Source organism: Schistocerca cancellata, chromosome 11 (genome assembly GCF_023864275.1).
Source record: "Schistocerca cancellata isolate TAMUIC-IGC-003103 chromosome 11, iqSchCanc2.1, whole genome shotgun sequence".
NCBI lineage: Eukaryota > Metazoa > Arthropoda > Insecta > Orthoptera > Acrididae > Schistocerca > Schistocerca cancellata.
The window spans coordinates 106,479,843-106,501,933 of record NC_064636.1 but is presented as its reverse complement, the minus strand read 5'-3'; the positions used below and the strand labels follow the sequence as shown (position 1 = coordinate 106,501,933).

General features: G+C 42.8%; 1 protein-coding gene across 6 annotated transcripts in view; it reads left to right on the top strand.

Annotated features, from left to right (window-relative positions):
- Window positions 1-707: 707 nt before the first annotated feature.
- LOC126108990 (zinc finger protein ZFP2-like) overlaps window positions 708-22,091 on the top strand; it is a 70,641-nt gene continuing 49,257 nt past the window's right edge. For 4 of the 6 annotated variants that reach the window (XM_049914391.1, XM_049914386.1, XM_049914392.1 and 1 more), the window contains exons 1-2: window positions 708-781; window positions 4,315-4,404. In XM_049914391.1, the coding sequence (XP_049770348.1) occupies window positions 722-781; window positions 4,315-4,404 (150 nt within the window). In that variant the 5' untranslated portion in view covers window positions 708-721. Of the gene's footprint in view, window positions 782-4,314; window positions 4,405-22,091 lie in introns of those variants that run through there. The other 2 variants (XM_049914389.1, XM_049914387.1) reach the window with 2 other exon arrangements.

Here is a 22,091-nt window from a genome sequence, read left to right as displayed (position 1 = left end):
CGACGTTCTGTGTTATTGTTATTATTGTTATTATTATTATTACTTTTATTATTATCGCTATGATCGTTAACAATATACTGAAATATGAGAACAATGTCGATGGCATACAATTGTACGAAAAATACATGTGAGTAGATTTTTCAGCATTTCATTATTTTGTGTCGTATTGACCTGAAGAGTACATTTGTGTAGTAAAAGTGAACAGAACAGCAGGGTTAAAACAGTTCTTGCATATTTTAATATTACTATGCATTTCTTTGAAATAAGTATGTTTATGATAGTTAGCGAGCTCATGTAATTTGGAAATCACATCATGTGCAGTAGGTCACCAAATATACATATAATTTTTTTATTTAAAAGAAATCAGATTTTAAAGGAAAAACAGAACAAATCTAAAAGTACAGTATCGGCCTATTCTAACTAAATGAGCCATGAGACCACAATTATTTCAATCACTTTGTGTACAGCTTTCAAATTCCAATAAATTTTCAAAATCGTTTCCTTCAATAACAGTTACTGTAGGTGTAGTTATGTAGGTGTTGTACTAATATGACGGAAAGCATTTACCAAAGAGATAGAATAACCTATAGTGTTTTGCTTTTCGCATTTTTTTATTTCCGGTCTTGCAAATTAGCCGTATGGAGATTCTTCCATAATGTTTATCTTTCAGCATATAGCACTGTGTTCTGTCTTGCTGCAATATCTTTGGTTTTGGTGTTGCATGATCTTAACCTGTTGCCATCTCGTGGTTTTGAAGAAATTTGTGTGTTACATATTCCAGGTAATAAATAAGCCTTTAGAAATTACAAAAATCAGTAAAAGAAACATTAAAATTTCTTTGGTGACCAAATTAACTCGGTATTTCTCTTTTATTATGATCACAGCTGATTTTGATGAGTGTAGTCGCGAATATCTTGTGATAACACTGCGGTAACTATTCCTGACACGTTTTTTTTTTTTTTCTAATTTTATTAGGCACACGTGAATGAAACTTTTCAGTATTTAATGGTGAACATTACTTATGCCGTGCCTGGTGACAGTCTGGGACGCTGTGTGATTTTTTCAGGTTATGTTTATCACAACCGAACACCTGTGTTATTATCTGTGGTCTTATAAGTTTTCGAATTGCAAAAGGTAGGTAATACTTCTTAAACAAGCAGTTTAGTGCACTTCGTGTCTACATGGTACATCCATTACGAAAATTACTAGGTCGATATTGTATGGCGTCCAGTCCATTGCTTACTGTGTTTGGCGTGTCTGGTAAAGTCGTTGTATGTGCCTTCGTAAAAGAGACGTTGAGATTGTGACATATTGTCAGAAGTTACTGGAGCAGTTTGTCCACGCAATGATCTCCAGCGAAAGTGAATGTCAATTTTGTGTACTCCGTTACTGACGAGAAAAGGTGGACAGTGAAGTTCGCACATTCACCAATTTAGCATGGTTATGTTGACTTGTGTAATAATGTTTGCGAAGATAGTTTGCTGTGATCTGATGCAGGGATATAGCTGCTGCAGATTGTAGAGCTACCGTTAAGCAATTTTACGAATGCCCACACCTACAACATTTCATAGTTTGGGATGTTCGCGTGAAAAGTAATGCTTTAGAAGGAATTAATTGTGTTGCATTTTCTGGGGTCGACAGAAGCGTCCGATCCCGCGCGTCGGCTTTGACCCGTGACGTAAGGGTGTTGTTGTGTGTGACGTCATGACGGCGCGGAGTTTGGTTTGAGTGTGGCTGTCTCCAGTTCTGTTTTATCTTATTTTATTTACTTTTCTGATCTGTTCGTTCTATCTCGTGAGATTTTTTAAATTTAAAAACGCTTATTACTTATTTTAATTATCTGTTTCCTCCAATTTCTGTTTTAGTTTATTATATTTATCTTTCTGAACTGTTCGTTCTATCCCGTGAGATTTTTTTAAAAAAAAAGACAAAAACCACTAATCAGCTACTGAAGCATATTTATCTTCTATAGGTTGCAGGGGTTACGACCCCTGGGGAGGTGGGTGGGTATTCATGCATGGCTGTCTTCACTTACACGTTGTAGCTACGCAAGGCGTCTAAATTTGTTTATATTTAGTTTGCCCCCCCACCCAAAACACCCCATTTCCCGAGCTTGTCCCGTTAGTGTCATTAAGGCTTCTTGTGGAAAGTGTGTGTGTTTGTTTTTGTTTCCGCCATATTTATATTTGTGACGTCATGGGTCAAAGCAGACGGGCGGTATCGGACGCTTCCGTATTTCCATTTTCTGTTTATTTTCAGTGTGCTTAGGTTATTTATCTTTCTTGTTTTCTTCTATATCTTGGTAAATTGCATGTAAATACCAGTTTGTTGTAGTGTGTGGGTTTTAATGTATTTTTGTATAAGATTATCATAACATTATTTAGAAAGTGTCAGAAAATTTGGCCAGGATGAGGTATTAATTAACCGAGGTGTAATTTCTCTAACAAAAAGCATTACACATCATCAGAACTCAACAGAACATTCGTCGTCATTATGGTTAGTAGGAAGTAGTTTCACTAAATCAGTTTTGTAAGGAAAAACTAACAGATGTTAAAACTTGATGCTAATCAAGAATCAGAAGTTCCACAGTGCATTGTATAGATTGCAGTATACGTGTGTGTTTTTCTTCAGTGAGTAGGTAAAGATTCCAGAGTATCAGTGCTTACTCTAAATTGAGGATACAACTGTGAATGAATGTAGATGAAGAAAGTTTCAAAGTAAGACCTATGTTAAAAATGCATATTCACTGGTTGGCGAACATCATTTGTACATCAGACTGAAATTAAGTAACACAGCAAACAGTGTTGAATAAAATGTTTGTAATTTCACTACAGTGTATTGATTGCTGTAATTAATCATAATGCTGAAGTTAGTGTACACACAAAAATTACATGTCTTCCATAATTCTCTGTGGCATAGTATACCATAAGCTTGTATTACAAAGAAATGGCAGCAACAACTGATACTATTTGGTTTCCATTGAATGTGATTTTAAGATTGAATTTTGTCTCCTCATAACCTGGGAAGTGTGAATGAATTGATATCACTGAACAGTCTTTTCCTCATCCACTGTTCTGTGTGTCCTGTGTAATCAACCATTTTCTGCACCCAGTAGGGGAGTGAAAATACTGTCTTTAAGTTGTACGTCATGGTAAGAATGGATCATCATCATCATCATTTAAGACTGATTATGCCTTTCAGCGTTCAGTCTGGAGAATAGCCCCCCTTATACAGTTCCTCCATGATCCCCTATTCAGTGCTAACATTGATGCCTCTTCTGATGTTAAACCTATTACTTCAAAATCATTCTTAACCAAATCCAGGTACCTTCTCCTCGGTCTGCCCCGACTCCTCCTACCCTCTACTGCTGAATCCATGAGTCTCTTGGGTAACCTTGCTTCTCCCATGCGTGTAACATGACCCCACCATTTAAGCCTGTTCGCCCTGACTGCTACATCTATAGAGTTCATTCCCAGTTTTTCTTTGATTTCCTCATTGTGGACACCCTCCTGCCATTGTTCCCATCTGCTAGTACCTGCAATCATCCTAGCTACTTTCGTATCCGTAACCTCAACCTTGTTGATAAGGTAACCTGAATCCACCCAGCTTTCGCTCCCATACAACAAAGTTGGTCGAAAGATTGAACGGTGCACAGATAACTTAGTCTTGGTACTGACTTCCTTCTTGCAGAAGAGAGTAGATCGTAGCTGAGCGCTCACTACATTAGCTTTGCTACACCTCGCTTCCAGTTCTTTCACTATGTTGCCATCCTGTGAGAATATGCATCCTAAGTACTTGAAACCGTCCACCTGTTCTAACTTTGATTCTCCTATTTGGCACTCAATCCGTTTATAATTCTTTCCCACTGGCATTACTTTCGTTTTGGAGATGCTAATCTTCATACCATAGTCCTTACATTTCTGATCTAGCTCTGAAATATTACTTTGCAAACTTTCAATTGAATCTGCCATCACAACTAAGTCATCCGCATATGCAAGACTGCTTATTTTGTGTTCACATATCTTAATCTCACCCAGCCAGTCTATTGTTTTCAACATATGATCCATGAATAATATGAACAACAGTGGAGACAGGTTGCAGCCTTGTCTTACCCCTGAAACTACTCTGAACCATGAACTCAATTTACCGTCAACTCTAACTGCTGCCTGACTATCCATGTAAAGACATTTAATTGCTTGCAAAAGTTTGCCTCGTATTCCATAATCTTGTAGAACAGACAATAACTTCCTCCTAGGAACCCGGTAAGAATGGAAATTAAGTAAAACTGTTTTTATCTTATTGCTTGTTTTTCAGATTTGTAGAAGTGCAGCTATGGACCAGAAGCCACCCGTGTGGATGAAAAAAGAGGAAACAGATGAAGTACCAGCTGAGCCAGGCTCCATGGTAAGTGGCTTACTTCTACTTCTTACCATTGTTTCATTAATCTATTTGTGCAGTATGGTGTGTGAATACATGCAATTCATGTCATACTACTGGAACCACGAGTAATATAGTCTACTAAAAAACCAGTGTTTTTCAGTGTTAAACATGACATTTTTCACAGTTGAAATGAGCTTTGTGTTGAATGTCACACAGAATTGAGGCAAGGGTTACAATTTAGTGTTCAATAAACAGGGAAAATATGTTGTCCTTCATAAAATTTTTACAATTATTTGGGCTGCTGGCTAAAGTGGTGAAATACGGCATGTGAGCAGGACATGCAGTTGGCAAAAGTTACAGCGTCTTGGACCAGGGGTTGCTACATGTGGCAGTGCCATAGAGACAACCTATGGTGCTCCTTAAGGCATGGTACCTGGTTCGAAGGTCTAGGTTGGACATGAGAGAGATTGTGTTGATGATGGATGTATTACTTTTGCTATAGATCCTCCCACAGTTTTTGTGCAAATGACACTGGTGTGAGAGAGAGGATGGTTTGTGACTGGTTTTTGTTTTGTAGGGAAGTTTGTTCTGAATATATTAAGTACAGGGGTAAGTTGCGTGGGGTGGTGGTGGAGGTTGATGAGTTGTAGTTTGGGAAGAGGAAGTATGGGAGGGGTAAGTATCTGGTTGGTTTATGGGTGTGGGGGACTGTTGTATCCGGGGATGGTTTTTCAGTGTGTTTTTTTAGCGGTTTGGAAGGGCGCATGAAAAGGGAATTGGTGGGATTAATTGAGAAGTGTGTAGAGGAGGGTATCACAATAGTTTCCAATACTTTTTCATCTTATAGAGTTGGGCGAGAGGGCTATCATCATTTAGTTGTTAACCATAGTTTACAATTCAAGAATTATGAGACTGGAGCATGCAGAAATACGATAGAGGGGTTGGGGGTGGGGGCGGTTAAGTCGGTTATTGGGAGGGGAAAGAGGTGCGCTTCTAACCTTCTGTCTCATTTAGATGAGTATTGTTGCGGAAGAGCATCCCTTGGGACTATTGCATTATTCGGGTTTTTTTAAGGGCAATTAGTAAAAGAAGGGATCGGTTGATAGGACATGTTCTGAGACATCAAGGGATCACCAATTTAGTATTGGAGGGCAGTGTGGAGGGTAAAAATCATAGAGGGAGACCAAGAGATGAATACACTTAGCAGATTCAGAAGGATGTAGGTTGCAGTAGGTACTGGGAGATGATGAAGCTTGCACAGGATAGAATAGCTTGGAGAGCTGCATCAAACCAGTCTCAGGACTGAAGACCAGAACAACAACAACTAGTAAAGTGAATTTGTATTGTAAATGTAATGTATTGGGTATATATGGTTGGTTAAGGAGGTGTTTGTGAGGGTGGGCAGCTGTGGCTGGGGGGGGGGGGGGGTGTAGTTGTTCGTAATGTTTGTGGAGGTAGATGGGTGGGGGCTGGTTATTGTTTTGTGATTGTCTTGTGGAGGATCTGTTTTGTTGCAGTTTTTGAGTTGTAGTGTGTGATTGAGATTTGTTTATTTTTTTGTTTTTACTTGTTGGTGGATATTTGATTCTGGGGGCAGGGTGGAGGTTGGGTGGGGGGGGGGTGGTTGGTTGTGGGTGGGTTGGGAGTTTCTTTTGGTTGTGGTTTGTGTGTGTGTGTGTGTGTGTGTGTGAGAGAGAGAGAGAGAGAGAGAGAGAGAGAGAGAGAGAGATTATGGTGGCTGACCTAGTGTGCAGCACCAGAACTTTTTTGTGTTAAGTAGTCATTCTTTTGGGTATATTTTGTGCATGTTATGATGGTTGGTGGGATATTTCTGTGTTGTTTGCTTGGTAGTTTTGGTATAGTGAGCTGCTCTTGACCCATATAGGGTACTGTACTGCGTATAAAGCAAATGGTCACTGCTTTTTACTTCGGTGGCCGTTTCCTGTGCCTGTTCAGTGTAGTGAAAAATTTGTCTCAGTTCTTTGGGTTAGTATTACAATAACCATAGGCTCCATTCACTCCTTTGTTCACCAGACCCATATAGGTCAAGGGAAGAGTCCGATTCCAATGTGTTGTCGTCGTTAAGGGTGTTTCGCTATGATGAGCTGATGCTGACCTATACAGTGTGGTCCATTGATCGTGACCGGGCCAAATATCTCGCGAAATAAGCGTCAAACGAAAAAACTACAAAGAAACAAACTTGTCTAGCTTGAAGGGGGAAACCAGTTGGCACTACGGTTAGCCCACTAGATGGGCTACCATAGGTCAAACGGATATCAACTATGTTTTTTTTTAAATTAGAGCCCCCAATTTTTTATTACACATTCGTGTAGTACGTAAAGAAATATGAATGTTTTTGTTGGACCACTTTTTTCACTTTTCATAAATGGTGCTGTAATAGTCACAAACATAGGGCTCACAAATTTAGACGAACAGTTGGTAACAGGTAGGTTTTTTTTAAATTATAATACAGAATGTATGTATGTTTGAACATTCTATTTTGGTTGTTCCAGTGTGATACATGTACCTTTGTGAACTTATCATTTCCGAGAATGCATGCTGTTACAGTGTGATTACCTGTAAATACCACATTAATGCAATAAATGCTCAAAATTATGTCTGTCAACCTCAATGCATTTGGCAAAATGTATAACGACATTCCTCTCAACAGCGAGTAGTTTGCCTTCCATAATGTTTGCACATGCATTGACAATGCACTGACGCATGTTGTCAGGCGTTGTTGTTGGATCATGATAGCAAATATCCTTCAACTCTCCCCACAGAAAGAAATCCAGGGACGTTAGATCCGGTGAACGTGCAGGCCATGGTATGGTGCTTTGATGACCAATCCACCTGTCATGGAATATGCTATTCAATACAGCTTCAACCGCATCCATCATGTTGCAAGTACATCGCCATTTTGTGTCATGGAGTGGAACATCTTGTAGTAACATCGGTAGAACATTACGTAGGAAATTGGCATACATTGCACCATTTAGATTGCCATCAATAAAATGGGGGCCAATTATCCTTCCTCCCATAATGCTGCACCATACATTAACCTGCCAAGTTTGCTGATGTTCCACTTGCCGCAGCTATCGTGGAGTTTCCATTGCCAAATAGTGCATATTATGCCAGTTTATGTTACCGCTGTTGGTAAATGACACTTCATCGCTAAATAGATTGCGTGCAAGAAATCTGTCATCGTCCCGTAATTTCTCTTGTGCCCAGTGGCAGAACTGTACACACAACACAACACACTTCAATTTGGAGCCTGCTAGCACAGAGGGTTGCATATTGTGTCAGCAATGTGGAAGAGTTGACAGAGTAATATGCATGGCAAGTAATACCACAATTGATATTGAGAACAGAATAAAAATTTTGGAGGCATTACTTCCCAGTACACACTTCTAATAAATAGATACCTTTGACCATTCCCTCCAGAGTTGTGGCATGGTTCCCTTGGCTTTGGCAGCATACATTTGGAAGCCATAATACTGAATGCATATTCACTGATCAGCCAGAACATAATGACGACTGCCTTAGAGCGTCCTCTGGTGAGGAATGATTGCTAGACACACACACACACACACACACACACACACACACACACACACACACACACCCCAGGGGGTCCACAACTCTTTTGTGGATACGTGCGTAGCGAGCACGGGACCCCGAGCTAATGTGGCCTTCCTTCCTTTCCGGGCTGCATACCTTCCCATTCCGCATCCTTCCCCATCCCTATCTTCGCCCCTCCTCCCCTCACCTCTGGCTCTTTCCTTCTCTTTCTCCCCATCTGGGAGTATGGTTTGTGCCTACGTCCGGAGACGGACGCTCGTAAATGTACTGCATTTCTTGCCTTCCTTGCTTTTATGTCTTCTTCCTTCCTTTGTCCTTCTGTCTTTTTCCTTCCTTTGTCCTTCTCTTTTCCTTACCTCTTCTCTTTCTCTTTTCTCCGCTGCGGCGTTTGAGACCTCTCTTCCTTCCCTTCCCTTTCTCTTTCTTCCTCCCTGTGCGTGTCTGAAGGCCGACCCACGCCCTTCGTGCGTAGCCGGTGACGGGGTAACGCGTAATTCCCCGCCCCGGGTAGACAGGTAGGACACGTACGTACCCCCTGGTAACGGCCAGGCCCAGGGAGGGGTGATTACCCGAGCTGATACCTTCCGAAAATGCCGATTGGTCCCTCCGTCCGTTTGTCGGGAGGTGTGACCTGAGGTGTGAACAGTCACCTAAGGCGGGAGTGCCCTCAGAGAGGGCCCCCACAAGGGAGGAGCGCGCCATCGGAGACGCCGGTAATCATGGGGGATTCTTCCGCAATGGTTTCCTCACCTTCCACTAAGTCTAGTCACAAACGTAAGCATACTGAGTCTCAGCCACAGACGATTCTTCCATCGTTGCCACAGTTCCTTGTTGTTTCTCGGTCTGATGAAGGTCACGACTTCTCCACGGTCAACCCTTTCATTATTCAGAAAGGAGTCGACGCAATAGCAGGTCCTGTAAAGTCTTGTTCCAGATTACGGAATGGCACCCTGTTGTTAGAAACACACAGTGCCCTCCAGTCACAAAAATTGCTGCGTACTTCTCTGCTCCACACCTTCCCTGTCCGGGTGGAACCGCACCGTACCTTGAATTCCTCGCGTGGAGTCGTTTATACACGCTCCCTCGATGGATTGTCTGACGAAGAAATTCAGCACTATCTGTCTGACCAGGGCGTAACGGCAGTTCATAGAGTAATGAAACGGGTTGACACGAACATCATTCCAACCCGCACTGTCTTCTTGACATTTGACACAGTTCAACTCCCATCGAAAATCAAAGCAGGCTATGAGATAATTTCCGTTCGCCCTTACGTCCCAAACCCTACGCGTTGCTATCGATGTCAGCGGTTCAATCACACCAGCCAGTCCTGTTCCAATCCAGCCAAATGTGTTACGTGTGGCACGGATGCCCATGAGGGTGCTTGTCCACCTCCATCCCCTCGCTGCATCAACTGTATGGGTGACCACGCTGCTTCCTCTCGAGATTGCCCCGTTTTTAAGGATGAGAAGCTCATCCAGGAAATAAGGGTGAAGGAAAAGGTGTCGACCTTTGCTGCTCGAAAATTATTCGCCAGTCGCAAGCCCACCGTGCCTCAGACAGGAAAATACAGCACTGTCCTTGCTTCTCCTCGGCCAACAAAGGAGGCGGCCACGCAGACTTGCGACCTCACCTTTAGTACCACGGTCGTCAGATCGGCCAGCGCAAAGATCGCTCGTTCAACCTCACCACTTTCGCCTGCCCACTCTATGGCTCACCCTTCGTCGGGTTCTGCTACATCTCGAGCCCAAAAGTCGGACGCCAAGTCTTCGAAAAAAGAGCATACTCGTGAAGAGTTTTTACGGACCGCAGCTTCACAACCATCGGTTCCTCCTTCCTCTAAACAACATTCTTCCAAGAAGGCTACAAAGAAACCCAGTTCCTCTCCTTCTCCGCCAAGGCGTGCCCCCTCTACAGCACCACCTGGCGGAAATCGCCCTCGGCCATCTTCTGTGTCGCCGAGGCGCACTGCTGGTGGCCGGTCAACCGGCCGATCGCTGGTGGCAGGGACTGCTCCTGACCAACTTATGGATCAGGATCTTCTGCCTTCGGCTGAATGCCATTCCATGCTGTCGGTTGCTAGCTCCGAGCAGTCTTTGAGTTGACAGCAACTTTGGTCACATTCCTCCATTCTCTTTTCACCCCATGTCCATTATCCACTGGAATATCCGCGGCATTCGAGCCAATCGGGATGAATTGTCGGTCCTCTTACGCTCCTACTCGCCGGTCATCTTCTGTCTTCAGGAAACAAAGCTGCGTCCCCATGACCGCTTTGTTCTCCCTCATTTTCAGTCTGTCCGATATGATCTCCCCTCTGTTGAAGGCTCTCCAGCCCATGGAGGACTCATGATTCTTCTCCGTGATACTCTCCATTATCACCCAATCCCCTTAAACACTTCCTTCCAAGCTGTCGCCGTCCGTCTTTCACTTTCCGGATACACGTTCTCTCTTTGTACTGTATACATTCCATCGTCCACACCAATGGCACGAGCTGATCTCCTTCATCTTCTTGGTCAGCTTCCACCCCCCTATTTGCTGGTTGGGGACTTCAATGCCCACCACCCGCTTTGGGGATCTCCACACCCTTGTCCACGTGGCTCCGTATTGCTAGACGTCTTCCATCAAGCGGATCTAGTTTGCCTCAACACTGGGGTCCCCACATTTTTGTCTGCCTCCACGACAACCTTATCTCATTTGGACCTTGCGGTCGGTACTGTTCCGCTAGCTCGGCGCTTCGAATGGTTCGCCCTTGATGATACACACTCGAGTGACCACTTTCCATGTGTCCTCAGACTGCAGCCTCAACTGCCATATATGCGCCCGCGACGCTGGAAGTTTGCCCAAGCCGATTGGACACTTTTTTCGTCTCTCGCGACATTCGATGACCGTCGCTTTCCCAGCGTCGACGATGAGGTCACACACATTACCGACGTTATCCTTACAGCTGCGGAACGTTCAATACCACGCACCTCCGAATTGCCCCGGCGCCCCCCAGTTCCTTGGTGGAACGAGGCATGCCGTGACGCAATACGTGAGCGGCGACGTGCTCTTCGCATTTTCCGTCACCATCCTACTTTGGCCAACTGTATCCGCTATAAGCAGCTCCGTGCGCGATGCCGTCGCGTCATCCGCGATAGCAAGAAGGCAAGCTGGAAATTCTTTATTAGCTCATTTAACACCTTCACTCCCTCCTCGGAAGTTTGGAGTCGGCTTCGACGGTTCTCAGGCGCGCCTAGTTTCTCCCCGGTTTCTGGGCTCACTGTCGCGCATGATACCTTAGTGGACCCCGTCGCAATTTCTAACTCGTTGGGTCAGCACTTTGCTGAGATTTCGAGCTCTTCAAATTACCCGCCAGCGTTTCTCCCGAAGAAACGTGCAGCGGAAGTGCGACCTCTTGCTTTCTCCTCCCAAAATCACGAAAGCTACAATACTGTTTTCTCCATGCGGGAACTCCAACATGCCCTCTCATCTTCTCGCTTCTCCGCCCCAGGACCGGATGGTATCCATGTCCAAATGTTGCTGCATTTATCCACCCATAGTCTGCGTTACCTCCTTCGCCTTTATAATCGAATTTGGACCGGCAGCACCTTTCCCAGACGGTGGCGGGAAGCTATTGTCGTTCCCGTTCCGAAACCTGGAAAGGACAAACATCTCCCCTCTAGCTATCGCCCCATTTCTCTCACGAGTAGTGTCTGTAAGGTTTTGGAGCGTATGGTGAATTACCGTTTAGCTTGGTGGCTGGAATCCCGCAGCCTTTTAACACCAGCCCAATGCGGATTTCGGAAGCATCGTTCTGCAGTTGACCATCTTGTCGCTCTCTCCACTTATATCATGAACAATTTTCTCCGGAAACGCCAAACGGTAGCAATATTTTTTGATCTGGAGAGAGCATACGATACCTGTTGGAGGACAGGCATCCTCCGCACACTGTTCTCTTGGGGCTTTCGAGGCCGGCTGCCCCTTTTTCTTCGCGAATTTATGGCAGAGCGCACTTTTCGGGTGCGGGTGAACACTACTCTCTCCCGTACTTTCTCCCAAGAAAACGGGGTACCCCAGGGATCCGTGCTGAGTGTTGTACTGTTTGCCATCGCCATAAATCCAATTATGGATTGTCTCCCTCCTGATGTCTCGGGCTCCCTCTTTGTGGACGATTTTGCGATCTACTACAGCTCTCAACGGACCAGCCTTCTTGAACGACGTCTTCAAGGATGTCTCGATCGCCTCCACTCGTGGAGCTTCGAAACTGGCTTCCGTTTTTCACCCAGTAAGACCGTTTGTGTCAATTTTTGGCGACGTACGGAGTTTCTTCCGCCTTCCTTACATCTAGGTCCTGTCAACCTTCCGTTTTCAGACGTCGCTAAATTCTTGGGTCTTATGTTTGACAGAAAACTATGCTGGTCCTCCCACGTTTCCTATCTTTCGGCTCGCTGTCTGCGATCACTTAACACCCTCCGTGTCCTGAATGGTACCTCCTGGGGAGCGGACCGAGTGGTCCTTCTCCGCCTCTATCGCGCCTTAGTGCGCTCGAAATTGGATTATGGAAGCATAGTCTACTCCTCTGCTCGGCCGTCTATTCTTCGGCGTCTCGACTCTATCCACCACCGTGGATTACGTTTAGTGTCTGGAGCTTTTTACACTAGCCCTGTGGAAAGCCTTTATGCTGAGACTGCTGAACCTCCGCTGTCCAATCGGCGAGCAGTCCTCCTGAGTCGTTATGCTAGCCGTCTGTCTTCCATGCCTGCTAATCCAGCCCACGACCTTTTTTTCGACGCCTCCTTTGATGTAGGGTATGCAGGCCGCCCCTCCTCCCTACTACCCCCGGGAGTCCGCTTCCGTCAACTGCTCCATTCTCTTTCCTTCCGCTTTCCTACAACCTTCCTGACAACTTGGGGTACAGCACCGCCTTGGCTCCGTCCCCGGATCTGCCTGCTCCGTGACCTTTGTCAATTTCCCAAGGATGGTACCCCTACACTTGTTTATCATCGGGCATTTGCTGCTCTATGTGCAGAAATGACGGACGCCACATTTATTTACACCGACGGCTCGAAAACATCGTTAGGTGTAGGGAGTGCCTATATTGTTGGCGACACCCCAAATCGCTTTCGGCTTCCCGACCAGTGTTCGGTTTATACTGCGGAGCTTTACGCTGTTCTCCAGGCTGTCCACTACATCCGCCGCCATCAGCGGATACAGTACGTTATCTGCTCAGATTCTCTCAGCTCTCTCCTCAGTCTCCAAGCTCTTTACCCTGTGCACCCTCTGGTCCACCGGATTCAGGACTGTCTGCGCTTGCTTCACCTGAGGGGCGTCTCGGTGGCGTTCCTCTGGCTCCCGGGACACGCTGGTATCTGTGGGAATGAGGCGGCCGATATAGCGGCCAAGGCCGCAGTCTCTCTTCCTCGGCCAGCTATTCAGTCGCTTCCCTTCACCGATCTTCTGAACGATTTATGTCGCCATGTTGCTCAATTATGGCATGCCCATTGGTCGGCACTTCCCTGTAATAAATTGCGGGAAGTGAAAGCCCTTCCTTGCGCTTGGACCTCTTCCTCCCGAACGCGTCGTCGGGAGGAGGTAATTTTAGCTAGACTCCGGATAGGGCATTGTCGTTTTAGCCATCGACATCTTTTAAGCGGCGATCCTCCCCCACTCTGTCCCCACTGCTCTCAGCTGTGGACGGTAAGACACCTTTTAATTGAATGCCCCTATTTTAATCCGTTACGCTCCCGTCTACAGCTATCGCCTGATCTATCGTCGATTTTAGCAGATGACACGCGCTCCGCCGACCGCGTTCTACAGTTTATTCGTGACAGTGAAATGACGTCAGTCATTTGAAGCTTTTTTTGGGGACAATCACCCCCTTTCTGTAGTGGATTTTTAAGCAGTCTTCTATTTTTAGTTTCTCCAATTTTCTGACTTTGTTCCCATTGCTGCTGGTTTTAAATTTCGGTTTTTTACTGTCTTAAGTCACGGGCTGGGCGCTAATGACCATAGAAGTTTTGCGCCCTAAAACCACAACAAAAAAAAAAAACACACACACACACACACACACACACACACACACACACACACACACACGGTGCATGTAGTATCAGCAAGCTTGCTGTCTGTGTTTGATGGGGAAGGTTCGCAATGAATTTTGAGTTTGACCTAGGGCAGATTGTGATTGCCTGGAGGCTCAGCACAAACGTTTCAGAAATTGTACAGTGTATTTAGTGTTTGAGGAGTGCTGTGCTGAGTGTCTTCAACACGTGGTGAAATTAAGGTGAAACCACATCCAGACGTTGTGGGGTTGGGTAGCCGCTCCTCATGACAGATGGTGAAATAGAACAGGTGGCAAAATGAGGCAACTGTGTCACAAAGTCAAGAGTGTAATAATGGTTTGAGGAACACTGGTGATTTCTAGTCGATGTACTGGTTCCCTAACTCACCAGATCTGGGCTGGATCGAACACTTTGGGGATGTCATAGAACATGGTATCAGAGCTCATTGCCCCCACCCGTTCCTCAGAATTTATGAGAATTAGGTGACCTGTCAGTACAGATGAGGTACCAACAACCCTCCAGTGACCTACAAAGGCTTCATAGCTTCCACACCACAATGTGTTCCTATCATTCTGTGCAAAAGTTGGGCACTCTGGCTTTCAGGAAGGTGGTCATGATGATCTAGCAGATCAGAGTGTGGCAGTTCCCATTATTGAAAGACGATGCTTTTTTGGTTGTGGTGGTGGTGATGATAGTATCATTGTTATCATTATTTGTATTATTATATTCATATTATTATGTGCAGCTAATTAATAGAAAGATAAAATAATAACACCATTTTTGTTGTATTCTTGCTATCTCCTGCCAACCATCTCTCTCCAATGCATCCTCTTTGCATACACCATGCCGCCTTATTATTTCATTGATACTGTCTTTCCAAAACTTAAGTGGTCTACTGTGTTTCTGTCAGCAAGGTAGTTTCCAATAAACTATTCTTTGGCCGTCAATTATCTAACATTTTCAACAAATGTCCATACCAATTTAATGATTTTCTTTCCATGTTGTTGCTGTTTCATTTGTCCTCATTTCAGCTCTTACTTCAGCATTACTGGTTTTTTCAATCTTGATACGCTGGTGCTCCTTCATAAATAATACATTTCCAGGACTTTGTCTTCTGTTGAGACCAACATGTAAAAACCATAGTTCTGGTCGATAGCATAGGGCTGGTTTAATCTTTCTATTAGGAATGTTCTTGTCCCACCAAAACAAATTAATGGCAATGGAATAGTTGTAAATAGTGTGCCAAGGTAGGGTGTATGTGCATTTTTTAAATAGTTTTGCCAGAAATAAGCGTTCAGGGAAATAAAAGATTTTGATGTTGCTGTTGTCTGATTCAGATATTACAAGTGGTAATGAGTGACAAATTCAAGACATTTCAGTACCTGATCCCCTGCACAGATGCCTTACAAATGGCAAAAGTGACAGGATTATCATGAATGAGGAAAAAATGGAGAGGGTAAACTGAAGTTGCTTTGTTAAAATTGACAGCGAAGTTTTAAACATTATATACTGACAGTAGGTGGGCAGAGTACACATTGTTGGACCAGGAGGAGCCAGTGTAGCAAACCACATGAACAGACTGAAACATTCAAGGAACTGTGAGGGGATAATCTGAAATATGTTTAAATGTTCAATGATTACAGGAGTCACAAGAACACTCTGGAGTCATTTTCAGGATTGCAGAACACAGTACCTGCTAAACCAAAATTTTTTATCCCATACTTTGCCTTCAGTGTGAGTAACTAGCATTCTTACAATATCACAGGGAGAATTAGAAACATCATATGGTCCTTTAGGTTGTTTTGCACAATATACTTCAATATTACAAGTGAATAATGTTTTAGCATCTGCTAAACCAAAAATTTTTACCCGTACTTTGCTGCTTTGTTCGGGATATGCTGAACAAAAGAACAGTGACCCCGAAAGTTTGCAGCATTTCATCTACTGTCACAAATTGTCCTACACTATATGTGTTCTTGCATTACACCACAAAAGCTTCCAATATTTTCATTATTGCAGCAAGTTCATCAGGTACTCTTCTTTCTTGCCTTATACTGTAGTTGACAAAATCCATCCTGGATTTTCCATTGTTTGATTACAATATTGGTTTCCACACAGAAACACACAGTAAAAGAAAATCCTTCACACAAAGATATTTATGCACCTACTAATAATGCTGCTGCAGAAGTGCTGTACTAGTTATGCACACATTATAGCACCCAATAGCTTTCATTTACAGCAAATGGAATGAGAATTCTTCAGTTGAGTGGCCAGAAAAATAAATGTGTGGCACTGTTTTTGTAAGGATAAACTAGTGATACTAGACATGCTGAATTCGGGACAAGAATTTCAGAAAAATCGTGGAACATACATGGATGTAATGAGAGGCCACTGAAAGCTAAAACTGTACCAAGAGTGTGACTCCAACTTTAAACCACATGACTAGGAAGAGTGGAATGTAAACAGCTGTGATTTTGTACTCTACTGCGTATAAAGCAAGTGGTCACTGCCTTTTACTTCGGTGGCCATTTCCTGTGCCTGTTCGGTGTAGTGGAAAATTTGTCTCAATTCTTTGGGTTAGTATTACAATAACAATTGGTTCCATTCACTCCTTTGTTCACTGGACTGGTGTGACATTTGATGACAGCAAAATAAAAGCCAAAGTTTTAAATTTCACATCATTCACACAGGAGAATCATGCAAACGTACCGTCATTTGACACTGGGACAGACTCCCGTATGGATTGCATAGTAATAAGCATCTCTGGGGTAGAGAAACAATGGAAAGATTTTAAAGCAAATAAATCACCAAGTCTGGATGGAATCCCAGCTTGGTTTTATAAGGAGTACTGAACAGAATTGGTCACTTACCAAGCCTACATTTGTCAGCACAAAGTCCCAAATGAAGGTAGAAGTGCACTGGTGACTCCAGTATATAAGAAAGGTAAAAGAACAGACCCACAAAATTACAGACCAATATTTCTAACTTCAGTTTGCTGCAGAATCTTCGAACATAGTCTCAGTTTGAATATATTAAACTTTCGTGATTCTGAGAAGCCTATGACCATGAATCGGCACGATTTTAGAAAGCATCGCTTATGTGAAACTCAGCTTGATCTTTTCTCACATTACATACAGTGAAGTATGGATGAAGGACAGCAGACAGATTCCGTATTTATAGATTTCCTTAAGGCATCTGACACGTTGCCCAATTTCAGGCTGGTAAAAAAGGTATGAGCGTATGGAATAAGTTCACAGATATGTGAGTGACTCGAAGACTTCTTAAGTATTGAACCCAGTATGTTATCCTCGACGGTGAGTGTTCATCAGAGACAAGGGTATCATCAGGATTGCCCCAGGGAAGTATGATAGGACTCTTTAAAGTCATTACCACCATTAGACTGTGTTTTTTTTTTAATTTGCAATGGTACATTTTCACAATCATGATTTTGGCTTTAAAGTGCCATTATCAAGTGTTTTAATGTTATACAGTGCCTAAGATGGCATTCTGTCATATTTAAAATGCACTATTAGACACATTGTCTAATGGTCAGTATTTCTGGTAGTAGGCAGTAGGCTTTTACCAGAAATATGTTTCTAATAGTTTATTTTAAATATGACAGTATGCCATCTTAGGCACTGTATACATTAAAACACTTGATAATGGAACTTTGAAGCAAAAATCATGATCGTGTAAATGTAACACTGCAAATAGAAAAGTCTAATGGCGGTACTGACTTTAAAGAAATATATTATGACTGTGGCCCCACATTATGAAAAATTATTATATGATAGGACTGCTGCTAATCTCTATATGTGAAACTGATTTGGAGCACAGGGTGGGCAGCAAACTGTGGTTACTTGCTGATGATGCAGTTGTGTATGGTAAGGTGTTGAAGTTGAACGGCTGTAAGATACAAGACAACTAAGACAAAATTTATAGTTGATGTGATGGATGGCAGATAGTTCTAAATGTGGAAAATTGTGAGTTAATATGGATGAGTAGGAAGAAAAAAACCTGTAATGTTCGAATACAGAATAAGAATCTTTATTAGCCATTCAGTATTGGTAGTGTTCTGCTTGAGACAGTTGAGTCATTTATATATCTGGGCATAAAGTTGCAAAGCAATATGAAATGGAACAAGCATGTGAGAACTGTGGTAGGGAAGATGAATCTTTGATTTCGGTCTGTTGGAAGAATTTTAGGAAAGAGTGGTTCACCTGCAAAGCAGACCACATATAGGATGCTGGTAGGACCTATTCTTGAGTGTAGCTTGTGTGTTTGGGACCTGTAATGGGTCAGATTGAGGTAATACATGGAAGCAATTCAGAGGCAGGCTGCTAGATTTGTTACCAGTAGGTTCAAACAATATGTAAGCATTAAAGAGATGCTTCGGGAACCCAAATGGGAATCTCTGGAGTGAAGGTGATGTTCTTTTTGAGAAACATAATCGAGAAAATATAATGAACAAGCATTTGAATCTGATTGCCAAATGATTCTACTGCTGCCAACATACATTGTACAGAAGGACCATGAAGATACAGAATGAGTAATTTGAGCTCATATGGAGGCTTATAGTGCAGACTATTGTTTTTCACTTATTCTGTTTGGGAGTAAAGGAAATAACTAGTAGTGGTACAGGGTACCTTCCACCACACACCATATGGTTGCTTGCAGAGTATCTATGTAGATGTAATTGCAGATGCCATACAGTGAGCCTTTCCTGTGACTTTTGGAGGATTGATAGAGGTGCAAGCAAACCCATATCATTATTTTTATTTGTACAAATTTAGGACAATTTCACAGTTAAATTCAGGTGTAAAATAAGTAATTTTATAATTGATAAAGCCTCCATAATCCACTACATCAGTACCATGGCTGTAGTATTGGGGAGAAGGAGAAAGTTGTCATGATATCTCACATTTTATTTTTGTACAATAAATATATGCCATTGTTTTATTGTTTTGCAAAATGATGGAACTTTTATTTAAGGAAAACTAGTTGGGTATTGGGCATTTCCTGGGTATTTAGTTACTCCAATTCCAACCTCCTGCACCCATATTCTCTGCCCATCTGCTACTCTCTCTGTCCATCTGCCCCCAGGGGGCTTACAACTCTTTTGTTAGTATGTGACTGGCTAGCAGGCTTTGTAGCATTACTTTTCTTTTACAGCAAGTGTACACTTCCACAATCCATTTTCCCCTCTGCTTCTCCATCGCATGGGTTTCTTGGTGCAGACCCTGCTTGCACCTGGTTTATGATTGGGACGTGAGTTTCCACTTCTGGTATTTTCTACAACTTTTCATTAAATAAATACATGGTGCCCATTGTTGAATTTGACCTGCTACAATTTCTAAAATTCTCCAGAAGTATGGATCATGAAAAGGAGATCACCCAATGCTGTTTATGCTCCAGCTTTGCACCTTTGCCTTTAATAAGGTAATATAGCCAAAACCAAGCATGGTAGCCATTCTGTGGTGGTGGTAGGGGCATGAAGTACCTGCACAGTGGTAGCCTCCTGACCAGACAGGTATCACACTGTTGGTGCTTGAACTGAAAACTCCCCCTGTATGCCAAGGAGTATGTGCTCATGATGTCAGGAGCACAGGGACTCTGACCAACAGATTACGTAAAATGAAATGTACTTTGAAAGTAACACTTTTCAAACCACCAATCGAATTATTTTTCTGTGACCTATTAGAATTCGTTTCAGCAGATGTCAGAAAATGCCAGAAAATGGTGTTATTGTGCCTGTGCTGCTACTATGATGTAGGTAGTTCGTATGTTTGTACGTATATAGCATTAAATGACCTTACATTATGCCATAAATGAAACAGGACATCACAGGATACCTCAAGAGCATCGGAATTTCATAAACGATAATAAAATACATAATTCGACTTACATATCACATTCGTATCTCCAGATTAACAAAGACATACACCCTAAGCTGATATTAAACTTTTAAGTGTGGTTTTTGGGATGCAAATTTTCTTGGAGTACCAGTACCATATTATCTCATGTTTAGTTCTTTATTATGGCATAATGCCATATGTCCCAAAAGGTAAGAACGTGTACTTGAAATTCAACAGACAATTGACACTAGCCAGTAGTGTTTCCAATAAATTGACTGCCTCTGAGGAAAAGATTAATCAAAGCCAATTTTTTATCAAATGTACAAAAGTAACCTCAGTGTTCTGCAAGGCAATTAATGCCCAGCTGCCAAAAACATGGAAATAAAATAAAATCAGAAAACTGTAACTAATACAATGTTTTAACCTTCCATCATTATGTGAATGTATTTAAATTCACTTTATAGCTTCCAGCTTCATAAATCTGTTTTGTTTTCATTTGACTTGAGAGCTGTAAACCAAGAGTATCAGAAAAACACTAAAAGTAAACATGGTTCACATGGAGACTAACCCTCATCCCATTACAACTCGGACTGCTCTGCGCATTTGCAAATCTGGCAGCTTGGGCACGCAAAAAAAAAAAAAAAATGTTTCTGGGTAGCATGCTTGTTGCTACTGCTGGTACAGCTCATGTCTTGTTACCTTGGATACAGCTAATAGTCACACTTCACATAGCCAGAATTGGGAGAAAGTACTGCTCATACACAACTCAACTGCGTATGCCCATAAGCCCACTGGCAACTACTCAAATGAATCTAATGAAACTTGTGATGTCACGCCCATTGGAAGTAGTTTGTTGTTATGAATTATTACATAGCATTCATCCTAAAGCCTTGAAAAGTTTTGCTGTTGGCAGGTGCTTGTGTGTGCATTCTGTTTTGTTGCTGTAAATGGCGCTTTTCCTTTGCAACTTAAGTTTTTTTTTTCTTGCTTTAATTTTATTGCTGCAACATTACATTGTAGTAGTGGGCTAAAGTAAAATTCTTTGTTAGAGTATCACTTCTTACCAGTCTAAACTACAAAAATTTAACTGAAAAGGAAAACAATGAGAAATTCTCAGAATTCTAGAAAATTCCAGTGTTCTTCCCAGTTTTCTTGTGGATGAAAAAATTCCTTGGTTTTTCCCAGATTTCCCTGTTGTCTGAGTGTATACACCCTGTCTTAGTGGTCCAGCCTGGTCCTCGCCCTACCTGCTCTTTTGTTATTTTTTCCCCTCTCACATGGTGTGTTAGACTTGTTCATAGTCTTTCCTATCACTTCTTGTGTGGAGTACCTGTGGCGAATGGCAGGGGCTGGTGGATGTATGCACCCCCATTGTATATGCTCTCAGGGGGCTTCCGGCTGCTCCCTTGATGGGGAATCTTGGTTGCCTTTCTTCCTTTGTCTCTCTTCCTGCTTTTTGTCCCTTAAGTCAGTTTCATCGACTTTAGTAGACCTTGAGGTTTTCTTTCTCTGGGTTTTGTGCAGTAGGGTCTCTCTTCTCTTGGACCTATCTGTTCAAAGAAAAAAGGACTGATCATCTAGCAGTTCGGTCTGTTCAATGAACCAACCAACGATCTCTGTCCATCTGCTGTGCTCTCACTGTCCGTCTGCTATGCTCTCAATGTCCATTTGCTTCTCTCTCCCCCTCCCCCTCTTCATCTGCTATGCTCTCTCTGTCCATCTTTGCCAGTTCCCCCTCTCACTGTCTTTGTACCTCCCCCTCCTCTTTTTCATATTCACACACCCACCTCCATAGGAGGTTGGTAGTACATACCTTTTTAGTATTTTTTGTCTAGATAGTAAGTTATATGTATACCTAGGTTGGTTGAAGTCGATCCAGTGGTTTGGGAGGAAATGTGGAACATATATCCACCTCCATGATATTTATGAATACTGTGTATATTGGTTGCTGCTCGGTGTGTGAAAAATAATTTTGGTTGTTATTTGGTGGACAATCTCTTACTGATGTGCCTGGCTTTCAGAGCAAACAAAGCTTTGGTTTCAAATATTTGAATTGTGGCATCCACATTTTCTGGCTGCCTGGTCGTAACTGATGAATATGCATGATTTTGGCCTTGTCAGCTTCTACACAAGATCTGTTTGAAAGTATTCTCTCTCTCTCTCTCTCTCTCTCTCTCTCTTTCTCCCTAGGAGAGGGCCATGTAAGGAAAGGACATGAAAGCCTTAAATGCAATTT